This window comes from Ambystoma mexicanum, chromosome 2p, assembly GCF_040938575.1.
Source record: "Ambystoma mexicanum isolate Mex_15411 chromosome 2p, UKY_AmexF1_1, whole genome shotgun sequence".
NCBI classification, from domain to species: domain Eukaryota; kingdom Metazoa; phylum Chordata; class Amphibia; order Caudata; family Ambystomatidae; genus Ambystoma; species Ambystoma mexicanum.
Genome location: NC_090923.1, coordinates 938,461,477 through 938,477,679, shown reverse-complemented (window position 1 = coordinate 938,477,679; position 16,203 = coordinate 938,461,477). Strand labels below are relative to the sequence as shown.

Sequence of the window (16,203 nt, the reverse complement as noted above, 5' to 3'; positions counted from 1 at the left end):
GCAGCGAGTGAAAAGAAATATATATATATTTTTTTATTTTCATTTAGTTTATACAAACTTTTGAAAAACTTTATCTTTAGTGTAAGATCAACATTCCATCATAGTCCTTAACTTTTTTTGTTGAAACACCTTGTTGGACTTCTTCTCTTAGCTTTTTCAATCCCTAATTCGTCTACCTTTGCATCTACAGATATTCTGTCTTTTTCCAGTCTTTTCGGATAGGTTGGTCTCTTTACCAATATTTAGGGGGAGGGGGGTGAAATCGAAGAATAAGCTGGAAAAAATAAACATTTCTGTTTTTTTCGGGTTTAAACAAAGGAACCGAGAGTCCATCCAAGACAGAACAGCCGAAAGACAAAGAGAGAAGTGGTGCTGAATGCTGTTGTCCTTGCTACGTCTTCTCACACATTGGAACTCTGTACCGTTCCCTGTATGCGCTGCTACTTCTCTGCCCACTCTTTCTTCTTCTTGACTACCGTTATTAAATATGTAATATTGTGGCAATAAAACCTTAGGCGGCGGGCCAATACCGCCCCAGGTAATGCCCCCGGGCTGTAGTTACAGGCCCGAGCGTAGCCCTGGGGGCATTACCGTGGGCAGTATTGGCCCACCGACGAGGGTCTTATTGCCATTAGTACCCCGGCCCATTAGACCGGTGTACTAATGGCATTTTCTTTCTGTTTCGCGCATTTTGAAACAGAAAAAAAAGACAAAAAATGGCCCCCGGGAAAGGGAAAACGTAATCCGTTTTCCCTTTCCATGGCGGCCATCGGGAGCGGCGCACTGGGAACAGAAGTGTTCCCAGCGCGTTCGCTCCCAAGACCAGAAGAAAAAAGAAGGTAAGTGGGGTTGGCAGGGCGGAAGGGAGGGGAAGGGGAAGGAAGACAAAAAAAACGTACCGCGGTCTCCAACGGGGGACGATGGAAGCCTCCAGCCTTGTGGAGGCTTGGAGCAGGGATGACCCTGCTCCGAGTCTCCACATGGCTGGAGGTTTCCATCATCCCCCGCCGGAGACTGCGGGATAGAAGGTAAGTGGGGTGGGGTGGGAGGAGGGAGGAAAGGAAAAAAAAATGTCTTACCTGAGTCCCCGGTGGGGGACGAAGGAAGCCTCCAGCCATGGGGAGGCTCGGAGCAGGGTTTGCCCTGTTTCGAGCCTCCTCATTGGCTGAGGGGCTGCCACGCCCCTCGCCAGGAACAGAGTACCCGGCACGCATGGCGTACAAGGGAATACATGTGGTGTGGCTCGCAAATGAGCCAATCACCACTCTGTATTCCTGTTGTGCCGCGCGTGCCAGGTACTAATGTGTATACTTTACTTTCACTTATCATTGTACCAGTTGTTTACTTGAACCGCTCTTTGGTGAAAGTGCTATATAAATTCCATATAATGCAAATTCAAATGTGACTAATAAACAAAATGGGTGACTTTATGGACCAGGTTGGTCTTGAGATGAAATGCTATATTTTGGATTATTTCTTATTGTAAATTGCCATCTCTTCACACAAATACACCTCAAATAGTTGGGACCCGATTTCAAAATCCCTCTTCTTCAGGTCTTAGTTTTCTTTTTGGATTTCCCATGATATAGCAGAATTGGGCACACTCCTTTTAAAAGACTCCCCCCTCCTTCATTGCGCCGTGTTAATATACAGCTTACTCCATCTCCTGTTAAACCAGCTGCGTTCTTCCTGCAGGTTCAGAAGGGGAACGATACTGTCCACCTCATCCGCGTACGCAACCCCTGGGGATTCGTGGAATACAGCGGTCCCTGGAGTGACAAGTAAGTGGCGGAACTCAGTGAGGGAGTCCATTTTGGATCACGCACTCTTGCAAATGATACATCTCTTGGTTTTTGACAGACACACCTTTAGGTTCCTTGAGCAAATGATGAAAAGGGAGGCTACCTTCTTCTAGCCAATGATCTGTAGATAGCCCAGATCCATGTGTCTGCTAGGTGAAAAAGTGAGGTGCTTGTTCATGTGACAAACGGGATCATGTTTGGGTGCATGGTTTTATTCTGTCAGACAGGCATGTCAAAGCCACCGCCACCCCCATAAACCCCTGCAAACCTGTTGGATGGAGTCAATGCATGCAGGAGGAAACGGTTTGAGAGGGGAATTGATGCCTTCTTGGATACCATTGTGACTCCTTTGGTTATCATGGAACCCAGCGCTTTCGGATGAGCATCTGTTGTGCCGCAGGAGCCAGCCAAGAATTGATCGCAAGAGATTTTGGGGTGCATCAGCTGATGGCAAGGGCGTGGTTTAGGGGTGACCGGGGGTTGATTTCATTTCCTTCTCTAAATTGAATGTATGTATTAGATTCACAGTCTTTGTTTTTTGTTGTGTTTCCATTTTCCACAATTTCATCAGGGTCAAAGTCTGTGACATCTCTTCATGTGAAATCAGGGGGGCCGGGGAGGGTGTGTACTATCAATTCTGCCATCTAAATAATCGTTTTGGTGACATGAGTGGATTTCGAGTTCCACCTGTATGAAACACTTTTAGTCTGATTAGGTTGAGAATGACACCTCTTCACCCAGGTGCTAGTCCATATGAAACAGGAAGAGAGTGTCGGAAGCTGGGAGAATGGTATCAATAACCGGCCACCTGCATCTGGGGAATGTTCTGATCTGGGAATTGAGGTCTTAACACATGTGTAATCCATTGCACCTTCTATTGCTAGATCAGCGGAATGGACGAGCTTCAGTGGTGATGAAAGGAAGCAGCTGAAACTGGACCTGAAGGAGGATGGCGAGTTCTGGTAATGCCTGTCAACTCTTGAGTCATGGGAATACCCTGAATATTTGTGTTTGTGTAGGTTAGAGGAAAATAAATATAAGAATGGGGAGACATACTAGCCTGACATCCTCTCCTACCAAAGGGCACACAGAAGAGTTAAGGCCCCTGAGCTAAGCCTATCAATATTTTGGGCTCTTGACAATGCTTGCCACAATGGCGGTGCATATAATGGTGCCAAGTACTGGCAGGCCATTGTGGACACAGGGCACAGAAGGGTGGAGTCAAGCAGAGGTACTTATAGATGTATTTTATAGTCATTTGTTTTGCAGGAGAGTTTGGAATAATCTAACACACTAGCAAATTGCACGATGGGATTTTTGTTGTGAAAAGTAGGCAAGAGCCATTGTGGTGGGTTGGATTTGATAAGAGAAGCATGTGCTGTAATATGGATAAAGGAACTTCAATTGTCCAAAAATGTAATCTATCAGCCAGGAACGTCAACAATTAGTTCACCTTTTAGGTAATGTTGACTGAAAATGGAAAATAGTCATTAGGGAGGAAGCAATAGCCTTTTCCCGGTGGCACCCTGGCTGAAGGTCACAGGGCCAAAAGAAAGACTCACTATTATAAAGATGGCAAGCTGTGAAACTCAGGAGCGTGGTGAGGTCCACAAAAGTTTACTTTCTATAGAGTGGTTCTGAGAACTCGTTTGTGAAAGTGGGCCAACTCAGGACAGGTTGAGTTTAGGAGAAGAGGAGGTGTCAGGAGAGTTGTCTTGAATCGCCGCTCCAGACATAAACCTGGACCTTCGGGATACACATCACAATGGCTAGAAGAGGCCTGCATTCACCCTCCCCTTTTGGAACCAGACTAGAGAGTAAACCAACAGGACAAAAAGATGTTGCTTTGAGGGTGTGCATAGAAAAGTAAATATCTACTATTGTTTACAGAAGGTTCAAAACAGAAGGTAAGTGAGAGGGGCAGTGTCAAAAGAGTGACCCACGAGTCTGTGATGATGTGATAGGTAGAATAAAGCAGTTTACCTTCTGCATTAGTGACTATCTTGTGGTTTAGCTTCAAACCCCTGACGAGTGATGAAATGAGAAAGATGTACTGAGGTTCATGGCATGAAACCACAAAATGGAGGTTCCTGAAGGACAGATGACATATAACCAGTGGAAGCAAATGAGATGTATTCTGGAATAAATAAGAGTGGGCTTTGCAGTCCATAACCATGCAGAAGCCAGGGAGGTGTTGGGATGCATCGCTTCACTGCACACCAATCGGGCAACTGCAGGCCTCTGCGCTCTGAACGCGGAAGGATTCGCTTTGGTGGGACCTCTGAAATATGAAGGAATTCGAAACCCTCCACTCTGCCAAGCAGGAAGTGAATAGCCAACTGAAACCTTTTCCCCCGCAAACAAAAAAGGGTTTTCTTTGAGGTTGGGGAAGAAATGGAGGCCACCTGTACCCCATCACAGAGCTAGGAGAACATAGAAGGGGCCATTTAGCTCTGGACCTTTCCTCTCTCAACCTATAACGTATGTCCTGCCACAGGGGTAATTCAGTCTCTACTGACACATGTAAGAGAAAAGTCTGCCCATCAGAATAAAATAAAGTAAGCAACCATGCTCAGTCAGCTGAGAGGAGTTTTCTCCTGCCACAGATTACATTGCTAACTATATACCAAATGGACATACACTGCTTTTCACTAAAACCCATAGTATGCCAGACAGGAATGTGACTCTGTTCTCTAGGATACAAACCGGAGACACCAGCTGGAGGTCTGCCTTCAGGAAACAGCCATTCCTACTGGGGGACCAGTTATGATGGGTTTACTTATCCTTGATGGATGCCAGCTGATCATACTAGGCATGTGGTATAAAAACTGAACTAGAAAGGTGACTGCCTTATTCACCAAGAATCCCCAACTCTGACCTTGTTTAGTATCTATTTTTCAGCTTTTCCCCCTCACTCTTAAGAATATACTGTGCTTCCTCATTGTAATATTGTTCTAAATACCTGGGGCCAGATTACAAAAACTTTGCACCGGTACAAGGGCACGGTATTAGCACTAGGGCAAAGTTTGCCCTATTTTAAAAAAAGTTGCACACACTAGAAAACTACTGCACCATGACAAGGGCAGTTTGGTATATTAAAAGTACCAGGGCAAAGTTTGCCCTAGTGCTGATACGGAATGGTATTAGCACTAGGGCAAACTTTGCCCTGGTGCAAAAATGCATCAAAAATGTATCTTTTTTGCACTAAGGCAATTTTTGCCCTGGTGCTTTTAATATGTCAAACTGCACTTGTCATGGTGCAGTAGTTTTCTAATGTGTCCCAGTGTATTGAAAAATAGGGCAAACTTTGCCCTAGTGCTAATACCGTGCAACTTTGCACTTTTTAATTTTAAGAGTCTCTAAATCTTGAAGTACATTCTGCTTCCTCAAGCATGGGGGACTTGCAGAGACGCCTGTCATTTCATTCTTGGTCATTCTCCTTTCTCTGAAGTCAAAATGGGAAACTAAACTAAGACCTTCTTCAGGCCTCGGTGTGCTTCCATCACAAGCTATTTCCAGCCTTGGCAGAGGTAAGCACCCAAACTAAGCTGGTTCCAGAATGCATGTAACCACTTGGCTCAAACATAGCTCTGAGGGAGAGGAGACACCTGAAGTGAGGAGAGGGATATTAGTTGTCAATATTTAGGAAACCGTGAGATAGTGAGAGAGAAATAAAGAGTTCTCTGGATATGCAAAGGCAATTAATTATAAGAGCATGCATTGCTTTGGCTGGGTATGTATTTACTTGTAGCAATGGGTAGAAGGTGCCAGCAGGAGCACATAGGTCTGATGCACGAATCTCAGGCAATGGATGCCATCATGAAGAAAATACTTAGGAACGCCCGTCATGCTCCGATTTCTCTCCATGGACACAATAGCTTAAGGAATAGATATCCAGTGTTGCTCAACACAGACTTGTGGACAGAACCCCAGAGGTGATTACGACCTCTTGACCGTCTTCTTTTGCTTCTGTTTCTAAGAACATGAGGACCTGGAGGGAATTCATGTAATCTTGAGCCAGGTTGAAGCCCTTAATCAATTTTAAATTGATGTCACTTGGGAAAAGAGTAATTTCTCAATTCTTCAAGCTACTCACTTTCTGATAGCTGGGCTGGGCTATGGCAGCAGCCGGTTGCTGGCGGGGTGCCGGGACCGAAGCACAAAACTCTGGTCCAGAAGGTAAGTGGGCAGGGAGGGAGGGGCGAGGAAGGGGTTTGTTTTGCTTTTGGGGGGGTGGAGAGATGGGAGGTAACAGAGAATCTCCCAGTTGCCACCCTAATTTCGGAGAAAAATAAATCACCAGGAGAAGATCCTTCAGGATTTATTAATAAATTCAATCATAGGTTTTTCCACTAGAACCACATAGCGACTAGCAGCCAATGCCACATATGAATCTTCACAGTGGCAAGTCTGTCGAACATGCGTGAGAGGAAGAACATCAGAGGAGGTTACAGAACCAAACTACAACAAAGTGGGCGGATTAAGTGAAGAGACATGGATTGTAGAACTCAAGACTATTTTATCCGAAGAGATAGTTTCTTCATTACCAGATGCCAGAAATGTAGTGATGACAAACAATTTAAATGCTCCTGTCTAGAGGTGTTTGCCCATATTTGCAAGAAAAAAAAAAGAGTGCACTTGTTGGAAAAATTCCCTGGGCTTATTTCTGACTTACAAAATTTGACTTTAGAGAAAGTGTTTTTCATTGCTTTAAGTATAACAATTTTATTGAATTCAAGGTTGTTCTTAAAACCGGAGGACTGCATTTTTTCCAGAGTTTCTTGCACTTACACAATCCATATTTAAGTTGTTTCAGTCAAGGGGAGATGCAAGGGGAGAATTGTGTGTTCCTTGGCTAACTTGGAGAGGGGCAACAGAGTCACAAAGCTCACTAAACAAATTCTGCACAGTCACAAGAGAAAGTGACACAAGAGGATGGATAAAGAGTGTTCAAAATGAGAAGTAATTGCATGTTTCATGTTCCTTATTAATGACTTAGTGATTTTCTTTCTGGTTGTGAACAGAAAAACCTATACTTACTAATTGAAAATAATCTAACAAAGTTGTCAGACCAAGGGACTCGAGTACTGCTGACAACATTAAGGAGTAGATCTCTTGCGAGAACCTGGAGGTACATTTTTGAGAGTTCACAAATGGTGAAAAACACACATCTTTAAATGTATGCACCTCAGGATAGTCATTGCAATCGGCCCATAGGGTAAACTCAGTAAGAAATGTTTCAAATCATGAACATGATGGACCAAAAAAGGTCCTACACAGAATACCTGGCTGGCCAAGTCACTAATCTGTCTGTAGGCTGCCAACATCTGTCTATACCGGGAGATTTCTCTGGCTTGAAAAGAGGTACTGCGGCTACTCACTCAAAGTGAATTTCACTGTGGGACAAACCGCTGCTTAAAGTACCTGGCTGTGGTGCTGGGCACACATTAAATGGAGTCTCCTGCAACAAAAACCTCACCACTGTTTGCTTGTTTGCTCTCCAGCTCACTTATCCTGGGGAGACTGCCTCTCCACCCAGTTCCCCATCTTCACCAAAGCCCCGGCCCTCACATAATCAGAAGTAAACCCCCAATGCTGACTAGACCATGGAACAAGGTCCAACCAGATACCCCTTTCGGATAAACTTACAACATCCAAACCTCTTACTACAGGAGAAACTCAGACATAAACACTGCACCACCAACTCAATGCCAACACCAGCTGGGACAGCATAGCACCAAAAAAGCACTGAAAAAGCCATTGTAATCCTCACAGAACAAACACATCTCCAAATGGTTCACTATTAAGCAGTATCACACCACACAATAACAATGTAAAGTAGCAACAATCTGGAGAAGCACCGTTCCAACAGACACACTGGCCTACCATCTACGACTATGATATAACAGCGCAGAAAATATCAAAGAAAAAAAGCACACTATTTTCATCTTATTCAACCAGTAGAACACAATCAGAAAGAAGTCTTCAAAACTTTCCAAAAATTAAACAATCCTGCAGCCTGGTGTACAACTCCAACATCCAGAAAAGAACTTGCGACTCCCTGTGACAAGTTTCAGCAACAACATTCAACAATTTCAAGATGACTTGTATGCGAAAGGGGCAAGCTCACACTACCTAGTTAAAGAAATGCCACCAACAGAACCTTGCACCATGTCATGAATGGCGTTTCGTCCTTAAACCATGTAGGACTTGCTCTGCATGGACAACTCCAGCAACCCAGCAGGCTCTCTGGATGACCTGTGCCCACCTAAAATCTACACAATTATAGCGAAGCATCCTCCTTCCTAGCCCTTCCCAACACCTCTGTCAAGCAAGGAACATCCCTCCCGCCATTCCAAACGCCACTCCAACTGGGTATAATTATCCCCTGCCCATTGCCCTCTTCTACGGTGACGAATCTTGGAATCCCAATGGACAGCTGCCGCACATTAGAACCACAGGTTAAAGTGATCTTGAGGAGCTGCTTCTTCCAACTCTGCCAAATTTGACACATGATGCCCTCTGTGGCCTTTTCCAAACGGACCATGGCATTATCTCACTGGTACAATCAGGTTTGACTAAGCCACCAGCCTTTTTCTTGGACTCTGAGGATTATCTGCCCCTTAGACTACAAAGTGTGCCAAAAGAGAGGCAGCAGCACATTATTACACTACATATCACTCAGAGCACTCTGATCCTACACAACACAAAACTGATGCTGCCTAACATCAACTTGAAATGGTAAGAGAAGAATCCTCAATTTTCTTCCTAGCAGATACATTCTGGAGCTCCATGCTCACACGCCTCCTTACATAAAATGGCCACCTTAGCCTCACACAAAAGCTAAACAGCTGACCTTTCACCTAACTCCAAGATGAGACCAGTATCATCCCTCATCTATTTACACACCTACTCACCTGAACCTCGACTGAATTGAAGGCACCCTGAAATTAAAGAATATATCAGGAACCCACATACCACCAGCAAGCAAAGATATCCGGAAAGTGGAGTCTCCTAGCTTGGACCACTCGAACCCGAAATGGAATCAAAAAAATATTACTGCAAACAGACAATGAATCATTCCTATCAGTTCACTGGGGGGCACGTACTACCCGAATCCCAGAGAGCGCCCAACAGGTGTTGCTTCCTCCAACACCTATACCCTTCATTTGTCTACTCCCATCTCTTCCCAACTAACCGCCTCCATCCAAAAAGCACCTACCACCATGCACTATACAGACAAATTCCCCACGGATGCCTGCCACGGGCATAGCCGCTACCACATGAGTCTTAACCAAGCTGTTATTAAGCTCCCCTCTATAATCCTATTCACACCCCCTTCATCAGCGGGTAAACTTACCCAAAGGGCTTTAGCCTTCAGATCTTTGCCAATGCCCTTCAGATCACATATTCCAAGTGTCTCCGCCAAACACATGGAATGAATAACAGCACAGAGGACCCTGATTCTTGCTTCCTGCACCCATCAACACCACAGGCTTCACATCTGCCTCTCCCGCTATCCCACTAAACACCCTCCTATCTTTTCTTCCAAAACCACAGCCAGCGATCCAATCAAAAATGGCAGCCAGGTGCTATATAACACCACATTACATTAGAACATCTCCAAACGCCACCCTCGAGACTACCACATTTTGCTACATTTAATGTATTGTTATTCCAACTTCTATCTTTTATTCCATGTACATACCATTTTCGGCACTTTCCTTATCTGTGTCTCCGATTCGTTCACACCTTTCTTCTCAACATAGACTAACTCATCCTTTCATCCTTTGCTCTCTCTAGCAAAACTAGAAATCTTGTCATTTACAACAGATAGTTTAAGATAATGAAAGCCCTGTGGTTATTAACATGTCTCATGGCAGTGGCCCTCATGCATCACATACTCTGGGGTTAGCTGCACTGAGATTCATGATTGATGGATGGCAGCCCACAGCACATGCCACCCTAACTCTTTTGCCATAGCATTCTTCCCCCTCCTTTCCCCCTGAATGTAAACTAATGATCTTCCAATAGTCGCGAAGTGCCCGCACAAAAATACAGCATCACTCGGTTCATGAAAGTATCGCATGTGGATCCTCATTTGACACTTTTATTCTCATTTTCCAGGATTTCCTGTGACGCGTTCAGTGAATATTTCACCAGTATCGAAGTTTGTCGGCTAAACCCAGAGCTACTGGATGACCGCGACTCCAGTTGGATCATCACTACACATGAGGGCTCGTGGGTGCCAGGCTCCAGCGCAGGAGGCAACACAAAACTGAGTACACATTACTATTTTCAATTTGACTTTTCTATTACTATTTCTAGTTACTGAGTCAGACAATATCAGTGTCACCGTGTTAATCTGGTATCAGTTAATGATGTCACTATGAAAATAGTCGGCAGGTTGGCGACTTTTAAAAAAAAAGGCCTTAATGATGCACCGTCCCGGCTATCAAACACTTTCCCCAAATATTCTAGGACTGGAGGTAATAATATATAATTATACCCCCCCTAGAAAATTTGGGGAAAAGAATTTTGGTAGCCAGGAAAATGTCGCCAGAACCTGACTTTTTCACAACGACATTATTACATGGAATCGTTAATCTCCACCTGAGAAGTGGTGTGCTTGCGAGGGATAACTCTTCAGGGTAAGATTATCACCATTGGTGAATAAGTGAGTGAATGGTGGTTCTCTGCAGGGTAGTGCTGGGTTTCAGTGGTAGAGCCATAATTGATTGGGCGATCTACTGGAACAAATAAGTGTAGCAGTGTGTGGCAGGGTGTTATCTTCTGGGCAGGGGCATCACCCCCTGATAAATTCTGGTTTCACCATTACCGTCTTGTGGCCAATGCTGGATTTGACTTTTATGGACTTCATTCATTCACGGTGCGTCACCCTTTCTCAACTCTCATGCTGGACTTCCTTTGCATCTTGCACTCATGGTGGCCCTGAATCATGTTGTTCCCATCTTCATCTTGTATCCTGGCTTGCAACATTATGTTTTACTACTGACTTCTGCAATTGTATTCACTCTCCATTCTTGCTTCTCCACTCTTTCGAATGCTAACTCTCTGTTCTCTCCTCCTTTCCCTTCTTCCTTTTCCTATCTCCTCCCCTTACTTTCTTCTATGAACTTACTCTATCAGAATTGTATCTGGACCTAGTATGACAGGAACCTCGTCTGTCTTCTCCCCCCTCCCCTTACTGTTTTTTTCCTCCCCACCTCCTCCCCTCCAGCACTATCTGAAATGTCGTCAGGCCTAGTATGATAGTCGCTTGTTTTGTTCCTCCCCTACCTTTCTGCACCCCACTCCCTCACCTCTTGTTTTTCTCCGGCTCTACCAGAAATGTCGTCAGGCATAGTACGGTAGTTGCCTGTCTGTTTCCATTTCCTTCCCACTTTCCCCCTCGCTTCCTTATCTATGTCTTAGCTCTTGCACTATCTGAAATGTGGTCAGGCCGAGTACGATAGTTCATTTCACATCCTTACTGTTCATGGCCTGTAAGAATGTCATTGTATTTTCCCTTGTTCCCTCCCTTGCCTTGAAGTGCTTTGAAACACATTGTGTATAGGCGCTATATGAATAAACTATCATATCATATCATATATCAACCGTATCTGTAGCAGAGTGGAGGGTGAGATTGCTCTACGGCAGCGCTGGAGCCCATCTGGGTTTGGGCTGGGGCAAACACATAGACCCAATCACAGAAGCATTTGTGAGTTGAACAGGACTTTCCACCTCAAAATGCATCTGTAGCGTCTTGTGGACAGTTTTGGGAAACGTGTGACAAATAGTGGAATTTAAAGCACACTGGGATAGTAACATTGGTCACAATAACCGATGCACCAGTGAAATACATTGGCCTACACAATCAGACCACACTGTCCTGTTGGCCAGCCCCTCAGGCATTGCCGTATTGCCAGTCCACGCCTGAACCCGTCTGTGAATCAGTAAGCAGGTCTCTCGGGACAAGGTTGTGTTCCATTGGTGAAGCTGAGTGTCAGAGTGTGGTCTCTTCAAAGCATAGCTGAACGTTGAAGCAGTATTTGAGAGCGATGTTTCTCGAGTCAACATTATCAGTGGGGCAAGGTCTCAGCAAGGCATAGTTAGGCACCCAAACACATGTTTTATGCATTATAGTGTGTCCAATTGCCCACTGCAGAGGTGTGAGGTTGTGATCATGGTTAATATATATTGTTTTGTTTTTCTGAACAGCTGATACAATGAACAGTATGAGAGAGTTATTTTATACTGCAAACGGTTTTGACGCACAACACTCAGTGAGCAGTACCCGTGGCCATGATTGGCTTTCCACAATTGCATTTTGGGCAAAATTGCTTCACATAACAATATATGAATATTTACATTTAATGGGTACATAGACAAGTTCTTGGGTTAGCAATTCTGTAATCCTCAATGCATAAATCTAACTAAATATATCAACTATAAATAAGCCAGAAATATCTAACGAATTTGCCATGTATCTTCTCCAATTTGAACCACATGGTTGTCCCTCATGTCATTATGTCTTTGGTGTCAAGCAGCTCAATACTTTAAGTTTCAGTCTTCACTGTCATTAGACCTGTGTCATCTGTGCTCTACTGCCCGCCTACGCTCATTCGATTCTTCATGTGATTCTTTAAGGCGTCTGTGCTCATCAGTCTTTTCTTTTTTCCATAATCTATCCTGTACCTTTCAGCTATCCTTGTATTATTTAATTTGTAACTTCCGGTTCCCCATCCCGCCCAAACTTCCCATTACCATGTTGGTGTTCACCATAATTTGAATCCTCCTCTGCATTTCCTCTGCTCCCCTGTTCCCTTTTGAATCCCAGTCTCCATGTTTCAATCAGACCGGCCGCCGTGCCCCAGTGTGTTCCTTAACCCCTATTTTCCTCTGTCTGCCATGTTCTCACCAGTTGCCTTTGTGCTCCTCAGTCTCTCCTGTCCTCTACTTACCCCACTGAGAAATCCACTTCCTCCTGCTTTGTTATATTTCCTGCACTCCATGTGCTACTCAGGCCTCTCTGTACTCAAACTCACCCTCTCTAGTGCTCGGTGAAATAATCGGCAAAAGGCTACACAGTTTACAATCAGTTGTGTAGGGTAACGCCTGAAAGGATCAATAGATACCAAGTCACCAATAGTGCACAGGAGAATTTTACAATGCTTGCCTACTATATAGGCCAGTTTTCTGCCAGCATAAAAACTATTTCACACTGGCTCTGCCCATACATGTCCATGCTGGATTCACAATTATATACCAGAATTTCAACATAAGAACATACTCAAACTTTCTTTGCACAAAATGATACTATGAGAAAACATGCCCATGCTGGATCTGCCAATAAATGCCAGTACCCTCATGCAAGAACATACCCCTGTTGGCTTTTCCCATAATGCCAGTAATAAATGCCATGCCACTGAAGGAAATCATGTCCATACTAGATGCTCCACTGTAGACAAATATGGCCACATAAGAACATTCACTTATTGGCTTTTCCTATAATATAAATAAAGATCTCTTTATGCCACTATAACAAAATATGTCTATTCTGGCTGCTCCAATGTAGATAAGTATGCTCTGTAAGGAAAGACTTGGTATCATCAATGAAGACTGACAAAAATGTGACACAGTTCAAAGGTGTTTATTGAATTTCAAAGGGGTGTTTAAACGCTTATCTAAACCTAAAGCTAAGGATGGGAGCAAGCTACAACCATCAAATAATAATAACACAGTCCCAGTCGAGTCTGTCAAAATAAAAGGGCCTATACTAATATACCTGTTGCCAATCCTTACTTCTAAATACAGAATGGTGTGGGACAGCAATGGATGCAAAAAATGAAAAGTGTTCGAGAAATAATATGTCAGGACAGTTGAGCAGTTGGCTCCCTTCCCCGCGTTTTCAGCACGGGCCAAGGCAGCTCGCTCGAGCTTTGTGCACCCTGTGGCTTCTTTGACACATGGACACAGTTTAATGGTTCAGCTGGTCTCACACCACTCTAGAAAAGTCTTTAAGAAACAAAAGTATTCTCAAAAGAAGGGTCTCTTGTCAAAACACAGGCTTCCTCCACCTTGAAACAAAGTTCACTTTGCTTGTCAAACACAGATGTCCTTTGTCAGAATACAGGCTTCCTCCGCCTTGAAATGAAAGTTCACTTCACTTTCAATGTATATCCCTTTCCAAGCAAACCTCCATCATTGTGCTAGACCTCCTCCCACTACATTGCTTTTTTTCATCTAGCACTACACTCGCTTTATTTACCAGTGATCATAAGGTCATTTTTGTGTGAACTTGGAATTAGTAATCCTGGAAGATCTGAGTACCTTTAAACATAGACAGGGGAAGAAGACACAAGTTCAAGCAAGATGGGCAATTCCAAACTTGGGTTTAGAGTATCCGTCTAGCGGTGTTCATAAGCTAACCAAATGCGGCTACAGTGAGTGGTTGAAGCCAGAGGTTATGATTAATTCCAAACCTTTCAGCCATCAGTTGTGTTAATGTCATCCTGAGCGGTTGGTTATGCCCAGATGTTGGGCCCGACACTGGTATGTCCAAAGACCTCCAAAGACCCAAGCTACAATTCACTCATGATAGCCAAAGCACCTGAAACATGTGTGGGGATGCTAGTGGCCTCGTGCAGAAGGGATTTAACCTAGAAGTTTGGGCTGAACTGGGCCTTTTGGTTTTAGAACCAAGTCTGATTTCAATATGGTCTTCCCCCTTCTGTAACGGCATGGCAGGACAAAAGACTGTGGTCGGGAGGGTTGCCCAGAGCAATGCCAGAGGTTATGATCAATTCCAAACCTTCCAGCCATCACGTTTCAGTTGTCTTAAGTCACACTGGTATCAGCAAAATGGAGTAGACTCTATCAGCTTCTGATATTCTGATAGAGACTTTAGAGAGAACTGGCCTTAAGAGCTTTATCCTCGTGTCCTGCTTTGTATACGCTGAGATGAACTGATCACTAGGATTAGTCCTAACCTGGTCAGTATTTTGATGGGTTCATTCAGTCCATTCATCTGGTGACCTTTCTCCCTTGGGCACCAATGACCCCTCACTTGTGTGGCTTTCCAAAGGGGGCAGGTTCATACATAGCATAGTTAGATTGGGGAGCATGTGAAAGGGACCCCCCCTGCACTAGCAGAAAGGGGGCCCTGAGTACTCTTTAAACAGGAGACTCTCTGCCAATTGGTGCACAGTGTGACCTCATCTACAGGGTCTGTATATAGGAGCCATCTACTGATAGCAGTAGCTGGACCACTTGTTCCCTCTCCCTTCTGCTCTCTTGTATCCATTTATTTATTTAATTTGTTTTTATAACACACCTAACACCATACCTGAGTTCGGTTTCTAAGCGCGGATCCGGGATTCGAACCTCTGTTGCTGTGCGTGGTGTTGCTTCCAAGACCAGCGCGTTGCCCCTGTGCTATCCTCTGTTCATCCATCCCCTGCGCATATGACACTTCCCCAGTCCCCTACGCGGATTACACTTCCCCCATGCTAGGCCACCACACTGATCTTTGGAAACAGAATGGAATGACCCGGCACCTCTCTCTCTGAATGGGCCACCTGCCTCTATTGGCTGATCGCACTCCATGTGCCTGATGGCAGCTCAGCTGTGAGAAGGACAATTTTAAGCAATGTTTCCCAGGCTCCATTCATGACCGGATCCCGATCATCACAGAAGTGGACAAATTCCCCAGACTTATACCCTCTCCTAATGATTGGGATTTCAATCCGGACTTCAGACTTTTAAAAACACATTTTCTGATTGCTGTTCTTTCGCGCACGCACAGTACGTAAACACAACAAATTTAAATGGAAGGACATTTCCAAAATAAGGGTGATTATCATGGAGATAGCGAGGTGGTTTGAGGTCACTGTGAAATCCTAGGCATGAATGCCATGGCCAGAGGACTGGTATGTTACTGTGATTTACACCGCGCACCACTGCCATTTTCATGGTTTCCCGGTGCTTTGAATGACAAGAAAGATCAAGGGGCACTGGGCAGGGGTGACAGGAAGAGAACGAACAGGATTGTCTTATTTTAAAAACGACAATAGTAAAGCAAATGGTTAACATGGAACAAACATGAGCCAGCATGGAAAAACATGCAGTCACTACATAGAACACAATACCTCCGTACTGTACAGAAAGAGACCAGAGCAGTTTCCACTTTAAGTGTGCACCCGCTCCACAAGTGCTTTGGCATCGCTCAGTCCCTTATGAATGTATCTGGAGACATGGACTGTGCTCTTCTCTTTAGAAGAAAGTTGTATGTTTTCTATGTGATACTACTTAGATAAAAGAGTCACAGGTTGTTTGGAATGTGGGGACTTCTTATAACATCTGCTTGGAACTGCGGCATGGTCCCCTTGTCTCACCCTAC

General features: G+C 44.4%; 1 protein-coding gene across 1 annotated transcript in view; it reads left to right on the top strand.

Annotated features, from left to right (window-relative positions):
- The window catches only part of LOC138567819 (calpain-11-like), a 245,382-nt gene that overhangs the window by 117,360 nt on the left and 111,819 nt on the right, over nucleotides 1-16,203 (top strand). The window contains exons 7-9 of the mRNA XM_069646315.1: nucleotides 1,696-1,781; nucleotides 2,687-2,764; nucleotides 9,930-10,084. Coding sequence (XP_069502416.1) covers nucleotides 1,696-1,781; nucleotides 2,687-2,764; nucleotides 9,930-10,084 — 319 coding nt within the window. The remainder of the gene's footprint in view (nucleotides 1-1,695; nucleotides 1,782-2,686; nucleotides 2,765-9,929; nucleotides 10,085-16,203) is intronic.